Consider the following 15,700-nt stretch of genomic DNA (forward strand, 5'->3'; position numbering starts at 1 on the left):
TAGGAAAATACGCAGCAGCAAATAGATGTGACCCTACCCTAAATAAGAAGTTTGTACATGGCAGCCAGTGGTTATAAAAGAAATAAAGTTCTTTTAAAAGGTCTCTTCATGATGTGTACACACTAAAGCACTGTTTCCCAACCAGTGTGCCTCCAGCTGTTGCAAAACTACAACTCCGAGCATGCCCGGACAGCCAAAGGCTGTCCGGGCATGCTTGGAGTTGTAGTTTTGCAACAGCTGGAGGCACCCTGGTTGGATAATACTACACCAGACAGGCCTTCACCAATCGCTAGATATAGCCAGGAGAAGTGCGTGGCTGGGCACTTATCTCCCAGTTGGGCGCCAAGTCCGTCTAATTGGTGGACATGAGCTCCATAGACTTATAACAGAGCCGTCCTGCAATCAGATGGACTGAGCACAGAGCCAGGGAGTGAAGTGCCCAGCCACGCACCTCTCACGGCTATATTTAGGGATCTCAGCACAAAAATACACAGATTAATGTAAACTTTTGACATGTCTGAATAAACATTAATGACAAGAACGCTTTAAATGGGTTATGCAGCAATAGAAAAACAGAGCTAATTTCTATCAAAAACAGTACCACACCTGTAAGCAGTTTGTAAGTGGTATTACAACTTGGCGTCTTTCACTTCAATGCATCGGAGCTGTAATACCACACACAACCTGAAGAAAAGTGTGGTGCATTCTTCTTTTTTTTTTTTTTTTTTTTTAAAGAAATCAGCTCTGTTTTAATGCTGGATAATCCCTTTTATTTTGGATATTTTATTTTTCTTAGAAGGAGGAAATTAAATGCAAAAACAGGTTTCTTTATAAAGCGACTGCCTTTTCTTACCGTGTTACTGCTCCTGTAAATATCCGTTCTATGATTCTGTTTGAGGAAGCTGAAAGTGAAAAAAAAAAAGACAAATTAAAGTTTAGAAACTACCAACAATATGTACAGAAGACTTAACCACTATACTAGTGACGGTATATAACACATATTGACTGCATCCAAGACTAGAAAGGTCACATTTCAGAAAAGGGGGACAATACTCTACGCATCCATTTAGGCATGTATGGGATAGGCATAAGGCTATCCTTCATATAAGATAGGGATAGGTATAAGGCTATCCTTCATATAAGATAGGGATAGGTATAAGGCTATCCTTCATATAAGATAGAGATAAGTATAAGGCTATTCTTTATATAAGATAGAGATAGGTATAAGGATATCCTTCATATAAGATAGAGATAGGTATAAGGCTATCCTTCATATAAGATAGAGATAGGTATAAGGCTATCCTTCATATAAGATAGAGATAGGTATAAGGCTATCCTTCATATAAGATAGAGATAGGTATAAGACTATCCTTCATATAAGATAGAGATAGGTGTAAGGCTATCCTTCATATAAGATAGAGATAGGTATAAGGCTATCCTTCATATAAGAGAGATAGGTATAAGGCTATCCATTATATAAGATATAGATAGGTATAAGACTATCCTTCATATAAGATAGAGATAGGCATAAGGCTATCCTTCATATAAGATAGAGATAGGCATAAGACTATCCTTCATATAAGATAGAGATAGGCATAAGGCTATCCTTCATATAAGATAGAGATAAGTATAAGGCTATCCTTCATATAAGATAGAGATAGGCATAAGGCTATCATTCATATAAGATAGAGATAGGTATAAGGCTATCCTTCATATAAGATAGAGATAGGCATAAGGCTATCCTTCATATAAAAGATAGAGATAGGTATAAGGCTATCCTTCATATAAGATAGGGATAGGCATAAGGCTATCCTTCATATAAGATAGAGATAGGTATAAGGCTATCCTTCATATAAGATAGAGATAAGTATAAGGCTATCCTTCATATAAGATAGAGATAGGCATAAGGCTATCCTTCATATAAAAGATAGAGATAAGTATAAGGCTATCCTTCATATAAGATAGAGATAGGCATAAGACTATCCTTCATATAAGATAGGGATAGGTATAAGGCTATTCCTTATATAAGATAGGGACAAGGACTATTCAGGATATTGAGCAGACTAGATGGGCCGAATGGTTCTCATCTGCCAACACATTCTAGGTTTCCATATGCTTCATGTATAACTGAAGTATACATGATAACTACAAATTCCAACCATTAATACCTTTATAATATTTGTGCCCCTATGTGTGACCCCACATAGATTAATAATCTATGAAATAATTTTGTTTAGTGAGATACTGGATTAGAGTCCACTGTTTCCTAATCTTTGCTGAGGGTACAGATATTGTACTCACCATGGTCATTGTATCTTGCCAGATCTTTCTGGTCAATGTATAGATCATGATCAGTGTCCAGTTCCCAAAACTTGCAATAGATGACATAGAAGTGTTCATAGGAGAAGTAGTCTGTCACCTGGTTAATATCGTCCTCTTCCTCCAGCAAAGCCAATGTCTGCACAACAGGAGATAATATGGTTATCGAAAGGAAAATATATTGTTGGGTTTCATAGGAAAGAGTAACCATCCTTAAATAGGTTGTCTGGTTTAGCATGTACAGTGGTCCCTCAAGTTACAATATTAATTGGTTCCAGGACGACCATTGTATGTTGAAACCATTGTATATTGAGACCATTGTAACTTGAGGGACCATTGTACACAGCAAAAGCTCCTGTCATCTGCACTAGAAATGAGCGAACTTACAGTAAATTCGATTCGTCACGAACTTCTCTGCTCGGCAGTTGATGACTTATCCTGCATAAATTAGTTCAGCTTTCAGGTGCTCCCGTGGGCTGGAAAAGGTGGATACAGTCCTAGGAGACTCTTTCCTAGGACTGTATCCACCTTTTCTAGCCCACCGGAGCACCTGAAGGCTGAACCAATTTATGCAGTTCAACTGCCGAGCCGAGAAGTTCGTGACGAATCGAATTTACTGTTCGCTCATCTCTAATCTGCACTAAACATATCCATAAGGATACATTAGCCTGATGGAGACCTTTGGTAGTCAGAACACATTGTTATATTACAATAAATAAATGATGGAATAACATAGTAGACTATTCCATAGATGGATCTTTTATATATTCATTAAAGGGGTTTTTCACCCCAACCTGACTGATGGCCTATGCTCAGCTACAGAACCTCAGCACAACCACTACACAATTTACAAAGTCGAGGCTTCCGGATTCATACATTGTGTACATCTGGCTGCTGCATCTTTGCCAAATAGATGATCAGTGGGGGTGCTGGTTGCCAGCAGTCTGCCAATCAGCAGTTGGTGGCCTATCCAAAGGCTAGGCAAGTGGTCTCCAACCTGCGGACCTCCAGATGTTGCAAAACTACAACTCCCAGCATGCCCGGACAGCCGTTGGCTGTCCGGGCATGCTGGGAGTTGTAGTTTTGCAACATCTGGAGGTGCGCAGGTTGGAGACGACTGGACTAGGCCAATGACATTTGCCCAGAATAACCCTTTAAACTGATGCAACAATAGCTTATGAATCAATAAATATGTCATACAATACAATGGCCTATAGGTAATACATGACATCCATCACTAGCATCCATACATTCCGGATTATTAAACAAAGGGCATAAACATGATGTGAACAAGGCCTTAAAGGGGTGGTGCTACTGGGGTGGTAAACAGTGTCTGCAGGAATGGGCTGTAGTGTACAGCCAATGCTGGGGGTCTCGGCAGCAGGAAACCCCAATTCTAACAAAAGGACATTTCCAGCAGAGGGAAGTTTTCTTAACCATATAGCCATTAAAGGGTTTATCCAGGAAAAAAACTTTTTTTTATATATCAACTGGCTCCAGAAAGTTAGGGTGGGTTCACACCACGTTTTTGCAATACAGTTTTTTTTCAGGTTTTAAAAAAAAAAAATAAAAGATAAAAAAAAAAAAAACGAATTCCTCAAAACCTGACTAAACTGTATCAAAACGTCTGTACAAAGTTTTATCTGTATACGGTTTGAAAAGTGATGTCCGATTGAATCTGTTTTTTAAGAAAAAAAAACGCATCCGTTTTGAACTTTTCACTCCATTATGAATAAAGTTTCACTTGTTTGATTGAAATTCCAAGAAAAAAAAACTGTGCAAAGTCAAAAACCGTATGGTGAAAACTGGATGGAACCGTACACACATACAGTTCTGTACGGTTCCCATTGACTCCCATGTTAAAAAAAAAAAAAAAAAACGTATACGGGTCAATACGGTTTTTCACCTGGACCAAAAACCGTGGTAGGCCACGGTTTTCTGTCCAGAAAAAAAAAAAAGTAAAAAACTGTGTGGTGTGAAAAACGGAGACAACCGTATGCAATATGGTGCATACGGCTTTGAATGGAAAGTCTATGGGCACGGTTTTCTGTACAGTTGCATACGGTTTAAAAAAAAAAAACGTATCCAAAAACTGTATAGAAAATCATGGTATGAACCCACCTTTAAACAGATTTGTAAGTTACTTCTATTAAAAAATCTTAATCCTTTCAGTTCTTATGAGCTTCTGAAATTAAGGTTGTTCTTTTCAGTCTAAGTCCTCTATGATGACACGTGTCTCGGGAACCGCCCAGTTTAGAAGAGGTTTGCTATGGGGATTTGCTTCTAAACTGGGCGGTTCCCGAGACACGTGTCATCAGAGAGCACATAGACAGAAAAGAACAACCTTAACTTTAGAAGCTCATAAGTACTGAAAGGATTAAGATTTTTTAATCGAAGTCATTTACAAATCTGTTTAACTTTCTGGAGCCAGTTGATATATATAAAAAAGATTTTTTCCTGGATAACCCTTCAATGCTTCTAAAAAGACTGTAGCCCCTGCTTTCCAGAGCACCAAAAGACAAATCTGTACAGTTACACAACGCAACAGGAAAGTATCATTATTGCTTCTGAGGATTCTAGGAATGAAGCAGTAATGGGTTCTTCTGTCAGGCGGTTGTACTGTCCCCATACGAGGTGTCACTTACCTGCAGAAAGTTACTTCTGCGCAGCTCAGTAGATGTTATTCTGCCGGACCACGACCTGTTCACGGTGTAGAATATTCTCTGTATAACCTGCGAGGTATACATATGTTCATTCCTAACATGATTTTTAGACATTTTTCACAAACTTGTTCTAACCAACAAATATCACTTCTATGCAGCAATGTGAGGAAATCTGTCCAAAAATCTATCGGTACTCAGGCCTGTAACCATAGCAGGGGGCACAGAAGAGCTTTTCATACTACAGAAGACTTTTCTAAGGAACTTGGTGACTGTAACCCCTTTCCACAAATGGACGCTCATTAACATCCATTTGCGGCTCCCAAGGTATGACGCGCGCTCAGCAGGTGAGTGCGCCTCTTACCCGGTAGGTCCTGGTTGCTTTAGGCAAGCAGGACCCACGGTTAATGCCAGACATCGCCGATCAGGCTGATGTCCGGCATTAACCCTTTAGATGTGGCAATCAAACTTGATCGCTGCATCTAAAACAAAAGTAAACATTGCCAGTTAACTCAGTGGTGCTGTTCGTGACGCCGTGATTTCACGGCAGCTATCCCGAACAGCTTGCAGGATGCAAGGAGGATCCCTACCTGCCTCCTCACTGTCCGATCTCCGAATGACTGCTCCGTGCTTGAGATCCAGGCAGGAGCAGTCGAGTGGCGATAACACTGATCAATGCTATGCTATTGCATGGCAGTGATCAGTATAGGAAATCAGTGGGTGCAACGTTATAGTCCCCTAAGGGGCTATAACATTGCAGAAAACAGAGTGAAAATAAAGTGTGATTTAACCTTCCCTTCCCTAATAAACGTTTGAATAACCCCCCTTTACCCATAAAAAAACTGTGTAAATAAAAATAGACATATGTGGTATCGCTGTGTGCCTAAATGTCCAAAGTATATAAATATATTGTTGATTAAACCACACGGTCAATGGCGTACATGTAAAAAAATTCCAAAGTCCAAAATAGCTTATTTTTGGTCACTTTTTATACCATAAAAAAAAATTATAAAAAGTGATAAAAAGGTCAGATCAAAACAAAAATGGAACCAATAAATACTTCAAATCACGGTGCAAAAAATGAGCCCTCATACAGAAAAATAAAAAAGTTATAGGGGTCAGAAGAGGACATTTTTCAACATATTAATTTTGGTGCAGGAAGTTATAATTTTTTTTTGTAGTAAAATAAAATCAAACCTATATAAATGTGGTATCCTTGCGACCGTATGGACCTACAGAAAAAATATCAGGTGCAAATTTTACCGAAAACTGCACTGCATAGAAATGGAAGCCACAAAAAATTACAAAATGGCTTTTTTTTCAATTTTGCCCCACAAATAATTTTTTTCTGGTCTCGCAGAAGATTTTATGGTGAAATTATTAATGGAATTTCAAAGTAAAATTGTTGGTACAAAGAACAAGCCCTCATATGGATTTTTAGGTGGAAAATTGAAAGTGTTATGATTTTTAAAAGGTGAGGAGGAAAAAACAAAAGTGCAAAAATGGAAAATCACCAAAGAGGGAAGGGGTTACGACAGTTTTCTATAGTAATTAATCAGAATCTTTTGGAGACTCCATATTTTCTAGCCACGTGGTTACTAAGTACTGTCCCAATAACGCCTAAGCCACAGCTTAGTAATAGAGGAAGCAACCTGTAGGTAGGCTGGGATGTGAATTACTTTAAAGACAATACATTTTTTTCCCCTCTTATTTTCTCCTCTCAGGGGGACAAATGAGGGTTTGTTAACTCTCCTTTGGGTCAATGTAGCATGAAAATTGGCATTTGCTGAAATACAGTAACTTTCTCCTCCTCTTGGTCCAGTAATTGACTCCTAGTGCAGTATCTAGGATGCCAAGTACAGAAGAGCTACAGTAGAGTCACACATTCTGCGCAGCCCATTGGGTGGTGTTGTCTTACCACCAGCTTGACTATTAAGCCCGACTACGCTGCTGTTTAGACCATAGCAAGTTCATCAGCAGCTGAGGAGACCTCTGAAGAATGCCGTCTTGCCTACCACTCAAGAGTAATACTCTGCATACTACAAAATTACTACAGAGCAATGAAAGACATGGAACAGGTTTTTTTTATTCATCCTATATCGGGCATCTTGTGAGCTTTTGCTATCAAATTACAAAGAACACATACCGTAGTTATGTACCGGGAGTGAAATTCAGGCGCTTCCTTGAGGAAGGTCAATCCAGGATGTGTGTCTACTATGTCCTATAAGGAAAAGAGGAACCTTGTTAAGCAAGCACTACAGTGGGGTTTATGGCAAGGTCCCATGAACAGAAATGGCTGACCAAAGATTGCTTACAGTGATCAATGCAATACTATTCTACTGCCTTGATCAGTGAAATCGGTGATCTCAGAAGCCTCCGGATGCCATAGTAACTTTCTGGCACCCTGCAATTGGGTTACAGGGGGGTGCCAATCTGACCTCTGACAGGTGTGGCACCTGTCCACTTACTCTCTGCATGCTGCTATTGATAAATCACAACATGCACAGGGTTGAACTTCCAGGAGTAATACATAATTACAAGAGTAATATACAGCAGACACCCACCACATATAGTGAGGTCTCAGCTCGTAAGCCCAATCACAGCTTAACAAATAACTTTCCTACCAAACCATTCAACATATGGTCTAGATGTTTGTATCTTATAATTTATGGATCAATAACATCACGATTCTGCCCTTCAGGTCATATATATATATATATCAACATACTGTCAACCTATACAGGCATGGACAGGCATGGGTCCCATCAACTTTAATAGCCTGAACTTAGTCAATAGTTTAAGGGGTACTCCGCTGCTCAGCGTTTGGAACAAACTGTTCTGAACACTGGAGCCGGCAGCTAGTGACATCATAGACCCGCCCCCTCATGACGTCACGACCCGCCCCCTCAATGCAAGTCTATGGGAGGGGTCGTGACGTTGTCACGCCCCCTCCCATAGACTTGCATTGAGGGGGCGGGTTGTGACATCATGAAGGGGCGGAGCTATGGCATCACTAGCTCCCGGCTTTAGCATTCGGAACAGTTTGTTCCAAACACTGAGCAGCGGTATACCCCTTTAAGTATCTTCTCAGATGCATTAGGGCAGCACACCACACTTTTGAGTTCAAATAAATACATTTATACATTTATACAACCCAATCGTAGGCATTAGTTGACAAAGTTCCGGCTATTTAAATCAATGGGACCAGTGTCTGCACATGCTTGTATACGTTGGGTTCCCATTTTGACAGCATGCAAATGTCTATGTGACATGAAGCGCAAAATCATGATGTGAACTTAGTATTACATGTAGATGATTTTGCAGAAAGGAGTTCAAGGCGAAGTCCATAATTTAAATTGCCAATTTAGTTCTCACCTGTAGGAGGGGGATGAAGTCCTCTTGCTCTAAATAGCTGCAGCCTGGTTTTGCTAAAAGGTTCATGAATTTGGAATTGTCATCATGACAGTTCTGTAATAACCTGTAAGAGTGAAAATGCCATCTGTATTAGACTGTGAGTGGGATAAAATGCACTGTGGCCAGTTCATAGCACATTAGGTTTGATATTGATGCTAAATGACCTAATAATTGGAAGCCGCACTGAGAGACACTGCAGGACATACATTGTATAATTGCTGGTTAGAACTTTCTGTTACTTGTAGTGCCACATCTGGCTATGCCAGTATGTGTCTGCAGTAGGAAATGCAAAAGTAAGGCATGGTGCGCTGGTGTCAACTTGATATGTTAGTGCCCACAGATCCACAGGGTGGCCAGACGAGGCGCGGCAGGAGTTAGGACGGACCATACCAATCCCTGCTCTCTCGAAAGTAGTAGGAAGAGTTAAAAAGTAAACTTTCACATGGCTCAAATAGGACATGTGATGTTCTCTGAAAAGTCAAGTTGGCACTATCCACTTGTAGCCAACACTCCACTCATAAATCTGCTCTTTTTTTGTTTTCTTGTAACCCCCATTTACTAACGCCCAATATTCGGATTAGGGCCATGATTGTCAACTGGGTGGTCACCGCCTCTCAACATGAAGAGCATGCACTTTCACACACAACTAAGAACTGAGTAGTGATGACCGCCCTTATCTAAGTAGAAAATGGGTTAAAAATCTCTGACGCTCCACCAGCTTTTCCCGATACATTTGTATACTGGTGTTTATAAATCTGGTGTTTGACCAGGATGACATTTACTCAATGTAAATACAAATACTCGAAAAACAAAACAGTAATAAATCTAAACTACAGCTTTCTCTATAAATGCATTAAAGGGGTACTCCGCTGCTCAGCGTTTGGAACAAACTGTTCCGAACGCTGGAGCCGGTGCAGGGAGCTCGTGACGTCATAGCCTTGCCCCTCAGGACGTCACGCCCACCGGGCGTGACGTCATGAGGGGGCGTGGCTATGAGATCACGAGCTCCCGGTGTCTGCTCCAGAGTTCGGAACAGTTTGTTCCAAATGCTGAGCAGCGGAGTACCCCTTTAAGGACACAATGACCTAGATTTACTACAGCTGTCTAATTCTCAGGGTGAGCACAAACCTAGACTAGACGATCTTCAAAAGCGGCAGATCTATCACAGTGTATCTGGCAAATCTGAGGACTGTCTAGTCTGAGTTTAGACCAACTATAAATTGGCATACAAATCTGCTTTGAGACCAATAAAGCCAAGTATTGCGCGTTTAGGCCAAATTCCCCTTTTTATTTTAAAGCCACAACCTTTTTATTACAGTCACTCTCCTCTTCAGTTATACCCAGTGGAAAAGGGTCTAAAACTTACAATACATGAGGCACAAGTTTTTTTTTTTTAATTGTGCCACCATTCTGGCACATGTGTATTAGCAAACCTGGGCCAATGGCTTTTCTAATATTCCACCTTAGTAGATACAAATGGTAGACGTCTGGACAAAATTAGCCCTTTACACCTATTGAATGTGTTTTATATAAGTGAAAAAGTTATTATTAGGACTTACTTTCTCCACATTGCAATGAATGAATGCACAGACACAAACCCCGTCCTCTCTCCACCAGCTGCATTAAAGAGTGCAGCCTTCCAGTACAACGGACAGCCGCATACCTATAGAACAAGGCGTATATGTATACTCAATAGGACTGAAATTACAGACAGCAATACTCAAATCTGGAAGGTAAGTCATGCTGCATAAGTGGCACATCAACTCTCATAGCCCCTCAGTAATGTTTCTGACACTTTTGGACCAGTACAAAGATTTTAACATCTTTAGCACAACCCTTAAAGGGGTACTCCGCACCCCTAGACATCTTATCCCCTATCCAAAGGATAGGGGATAGGATGTCTGATCGCCGGGGTCCCGCTGCGGGAGACCCCCGGGATCACCGCTGCAGCACCCACCTTTACGGCTTCCACCTCACACCGGCAACGCTGGAGGCTTCGGATCCCGACCACAATAGCGGATGAGCGTGACGTCACGACTCCGCCCCCGTGTGACGTCATGCCCTGCCCCCTCAATACAAGTCTATGAGAGGTCCGTCACGCCCCCTCCCACAGACTTGCATTGAGGGGGCGGGACATGACGTCACTCGGGGCAGAGTCGTGACGTCACGCTCGTCCTCCATTGTGGTCGGGATCCGAAGCCTCCAGCGTTGCCGGTGTGAGGTGGAAGCCGTACAGGTGGGTGCTGCAGCGGCGATCCCGGGGGTCCCCAGCAGCGAGACCCCAGCAATCTGACATCTTATCCCCTATCCTTTGCGGAGTACCCCTTTAAAAGAGTAGTCCAGTGCTGAAAAACGTATCCCCTATTCTAAGAGATCTCCTGTACGGGGCCCCGGCTCGCTGGCCAGATAGCGCGTGTTGACCACCGCTGACACGCCCCCTTAATACAAGTGTATGGCCGAGCCGGAGCGCTACCTTTGGCAATCTCTGGCTCTGCCATAGAGTTGTATTGAGGGGGCATGTCGACTGCCGCTTCGTGCGGTGGTCAACACACGCTTTCTGGCCAGTGAGCCGGGGCCCCGTACAGGAGATCCGAAACTTATCTCCTATCCTTAGAATAGGGGATAAGTTTTTCAGCACTGGACTACTCCTTTAATTATATGACCAATTAGAGCATTTAAACATCGTAGCCCCACACCACCACCATGAGCCACAACACAGCATCAATATAAATCGCATTTAGAAAGAGGCTGTCTTGAGGAAAAAAAGTTTAAATCTATTGAACGATTTTTCATTTTAGAAGTTCGGAATCAGTGAAATTTGGTTCAATGATTCCTTCCTGACTGCACCATGGGGTGAGATCATGTGGAACAACTTGAAAAAAAGAGGTGTACATAGTCTTTAATCATTGAGAAGAATTTATTAAAGTCTGTGCCAGGAGAAGATCAAGTAAAAGTAGCCAAAAATGAGTAATTTTGTGACTTTTGGCCGATCTTTGATGCATTTGGCAAGTAAGTCTGCCTTCGCACGGAGGGGGCGTGGATACCACACGCCAAATTTACCCCAATGTATATTCCTCCTAATGGGCATAATTTGTACTGGAAATCTACGCTAGTTCCAAGCTGGCAGTCTCCGATCAGCCTGGATTTACCAAGAGGCATGTGCCTTTTGATAAACCCAGAGCGATCTTACACTGGCAGGGGTTTACGGGGGATGAAACTCGAGTCTTCGTAAATTCCCTTCTTTGTGTTTTAATTTTTAAAAAACCTTGTAAACCTCAATTTTGGCAAGTTCCCTTTCAGACATATCCTTCACACCTTCCAATGAATTCTAAATTACCTTGGCGATCTTCCCCATCTCATAGATGTCGGCCTTCTCGTCCTCCATACTAGAGAATGCTGCTTCGATCTTTGAGATGGAGTCGTCATTGTTTGTGCCAGGGTTGGGCAGTCCCTTTGGGAAGTAAAATCGTGGAATGTTTATGGACAGGGAAGGGGCAACTGTGACTTTGTTAGCAGGAGGTGGGGAGGCTGGGCGAGGAATTACAGGAGCTATGACCGGGGCCGGAGGAGGTGTCCCTGGCTTCTTCTCTTGTTTATTTTGAATCTGAAAAGGAGAAAATACCTGTTAGAAAATCTAAATACTTACAGATCATAATAGCAATATAATACCAACAGCCTAGTGGTCCTTTATTCTCAAAGAAAATAGGATGGATAAGGCACTGCCAGACCTCCCTGAAATCTAACATGCTGGAGCCATCTCTCCTAAACATTGTTTGTTGAGGGAGAGTTGGGAAACCTCCTTAGACATTAGTAAGGTCCCACCGAATCGGCAGTTTCAGCTAACTTATTTTTAATGTTTAAGGGGCCATAATACACATTAGCATATTAAGGCTTAATACAACCTACAAGTTGTATGAACCATAATATATGACACCCATAGGCTTCATACAGAGGTTTTTTCTGAAGAAATTTATCAGATGCTGTATGCATGGGGCTTTAATACTCATGGAAAACAACATATAACACACATATACCAAATAAACTCTTCATTGCTTCATCTACATACAACAGAAATTCTAAAACATATCACCTATAACCTGGTGACATAAACAACCCATGTAGCTCTTTAGTCTTCCACAATTACAAATGCATCAATGATCCCAAGCTTTCTGCTCTCACATGCTATGCCTGTGAGTCAACGAAGTCACATTGGTACCTTCCCCATATGAGAAAGTTTCTGGCTTGGTTTAATAAATCCCCAGTCATGTTCTAAGGCTTTTAAAATGTTTGAAATATTGACTTGAAAAGAAATTGACTTGAAAGGAAAGCTACCTTTAAAAGCTGGCATCAGAGAGCTACTTTGCATATCCCTCTTCCCAGAACTCCAAATGGAACATGAATGACCTCCAACACCTTTATGGCGCTATCCTTGATAATAAAGATTACTCCCTGGTTTTGATCCTGTTGTCAAAAATCTTGCTCTGCTGACCCAACATATATAACTAGCCTTACTGTCTATAACAAGCAGCTCTCCTGCCCCCCCCCCCCCCCCCCCCCTGTTGCTTGCTCACATGATTGTGTTAAGGAGAAGTGGTCCACAGCTTCATAGGGAAGTCAAGGACAGATACATTTTACCCTACAATCACATCAATAACCAGTAAGACCACGATCACCAATCTTAATGGGGTTGTCAAAACCCCTGTATAAGTCCAAAAGTAGCCACTTTTGTGCCCCTGACCTATGCAGGCATTACACGTTAGATGTCTGGCTAGAAGCAGGTAACAGCTGACCACTGGGGGTTAGAGAAGTGGCCATACTTAAAGGACCAAGTGAGAAAGAGCCTTTACTATAATGGGAGGACTGGAGACTAGTAATACAGATATATGTTACTGCGACACTTCTTTACTCCTACAGAAACGGACACTAGATATGACATGTCTTGCGTACTGGAACTAAGAGAGGACTCCCAGGAATTTCAGAGAACACAGCGTGTTAGATTATATGAAGGAAAGTATCCTAGGCAGAGGAACTATTTGCTATAGCGGCATTATAGTGTTACTGAGTATTAAGGGGATATGACACATATACAACTGTTGTCTACACATGATGAAAAGGGGGGGGGGGGGGGTACTCTGTCGGAAAACTTTTATTTTTATTTTTTATCAACTGGTGCCAGAAAGTTAAACAGATTTGTAAATGACTTCTATTAAAAAATCTTAATCCTTCCAGTATTTATTAGCTGCTGAACACTACAGATGAAATTATTTTCTTTTTGGAGCACAGTGCTCTCTGCTGACATCTCTCCCCATTTTAGGAACTGTCCAGAGAAGCATATATTTGCTTTGGGGATTTTCTCCTACTCTGGACAGTTCTTAAAATGGACAGAGATGTCAGCCGAGAGCACTGTGGTCATGATGTCAGCAGAGAGTTCTGTGTTCCAAAAAGAAAAAAAATTCCTCTGTAGTATTCAGCAGCTAATAAGTATTGGAAGGATTAAGATTTTTTTTAATAGAAGTAATTTACAAATCTGTTTAACTTTCTGGCACCAGTTGATTTAAAAAAAAGAAAAGAAAAAATAAGAAAGAATTTTCCACCAGAGTACTCCTTTAATTAAAGGAGTACTATGGCACTTTTTTTTCTTAACCCTTCGTGCCCGGGCAGCAAAATGAAACAAAAACTTTAACTCACCTGCCTTCGTTCCCCTGTTTCGATGTGGGTGTCCCGTTCTCTGGTCCCTGTCTTCTTCCGCTTCCTGCGGGTCAGTGAGTCACGCTGCTCTCAGTGTATCACCAGCCGCTGCGGGACATTTCTGCGGCCGGTAATACGCTGAGAGCAGCATGACTCCCCAACCTGCAGGAAGTGGAAGAAGACAGGGACCAGAGAACGGGACACCCACATTGGAGCAACACAGGAACGTAAGCAGGTGAGTTAAAGTTTGTTTTGTTTCATTTTGCAGCCTGGGTACGGAGGGTTAATTAAAAAAAAAGCGCCATAGTACTCCTTTACTACCTCAACTGATGCACAAAAGCCTTGTGAACCAATAACATGCAATGTAGATCCACTGAAGGCAGTGATCTGCCTTAGGTTGGGTGTCCAGACGACCATAAGGAAGCGATAACAGCAGGGACTGACACAGTTGGAATAGTAGCAGAGGGGGAACGGCAGAAGGAGAGTATGTGATTACTCCTTCTATCCACTCGGAGCAGTTTTAAACATATAAATATGTCTCTGGAATACTCCCTTAACTAGTGGGACATCACAAAATGCTGTGACATTTTGCCATTAACACTATAAAAGTTTCATTCATATTGGACAATGCACAAAAATTCTGAGACCTCTATTCTGAGGAGAGGCCACCAATACCAGACTGGTGGGGGTCAGACTCCCAGCACCCCCATAATCCGGTGACTTAAGGCATGTTGTGCCCCAGGAAAGTGGTGTAGCCTACTCATTGTTTACCAGGCACATTAATATCTTGAAGCCCCAGAAAACCTTTTTAATATAAAATATCCTACCCATCATCATCAATACCTAATGGGAAGTTCTATATTTTCAAGATCAAATGATGTAAATCTTAGCTACAAGATATACCGTATTTATTGGCGTATAACATGCACTTTTTAGGCTAAAGTCTATGTGCGTGTTATACGCCGATACACTCCCAGGAAAGGCAGGGGGAAAGAGGCCGTCGCTGCCCGCTTCTCTCCCCCTGCCTTCCCTGGGGGTCTAGAGCCCTGCTGCCGGCCCTTCTCTCCCCCTAGCCATCGGCGCCGCTGCCCGTTCTGTCCCCCTGACTATCGGTGCCGGCGCCCCACTGCCGGCACCGATAGCCAGGGGGAGAGAAGCGGCGCCGACAGCCAGGGGGAGAGAAGGGGCAGCGGCACCCATTGCCGGCGCCGCTGCCCCGTTGCCTCCCCCCATCCCCGGTGGCATAATTACCTGGGTCGTGTTCGCGCTGCTGCAGGCCTCCGGCGTGCGTCCCCTGCGTCGTTGCTATGCACGGCGCGGCGCACTGACGTCATGCGCCGCGCCGTCACCGATAGTCAGGGGGACAGAACGGGCAGCGGCGCCGATAGCTAGTGGCAGAGAAGGGCCGTCAGCAGGGCTCTAGACCCCAGGGAAGGCAAGGGGAGAGAAGCGGACAGCGACGGCCTCTCTCCCCCTGCCTTTCCTGGGGGTATATCGGGGTATACACGCGCACCCTCATTTTACCATGGATATTTGGGTAAAAAACTTTTTTTACCCAAATATCCTTGGTAAAATGAGGGTGCGTGTTATAGGCCGGTGCGTGGTATACCCCGATAAAT

The 15,700-nt window shown here is 42.6% G+C and overlaps 1 protein-coding gene across 8 annotated transcripts in view; it reads right to left on the reverse strand.

Moving 5' to 3' along the window:
• PPP2R3A (protein phosphatase 2 regulatory subunit B''alpha) overlaps positions 1-15,700 on the reverse strand; it is a 204,105-nt gene that overhangs the window by 11,967 nt on the left and 176,438 nt on the right. For all 8 annotated transcript variants that reach the window (XM_056564384.1, XM_056564385.1, XM_056564386.1 and 5 more), the window contains 7 exons: positions 11,731-11,997; positions 9,953-10,056; positions 8,355-8,457; positions 7,126-7,200; positions 4,965-5,051; positions 2,302-2,458; positions 854-902 (listed from right to left, as the gene is read on the reverse strand). In XM_056564384.1, the coding sequence (XP_056420359.1) occupies positions 854-902; positions 2,302-2,458; positions 4,965-5,051; positions 7,126-7,200; positions 8,355-8,457; positions 9,953-10,056; positions 11,731-11,997 (842 nt within the window). The remainder of the gene's footprint in view (positions 1-853; positions 903-2,301; positions 2,459-4,964; positions 5,052-7,125; positions 7,201-8,354; positions 8,458-9,952; positions 10,057-11,730; positions 11,998-15,700) is intronic.

Source organism: Hyla sarda, chromosome 3 (genome assembly GCF_029499605.1).
Source record: "Hyla sarda isolate aHylSar1 chromosome 3, aHylSar1.hap1, whole genome shotgun sequence".
NCBI lineage: Eukaryota > Metazoa > Chordata > Amphibia > Anura > Hylidae > Hyla > Hyla sarda.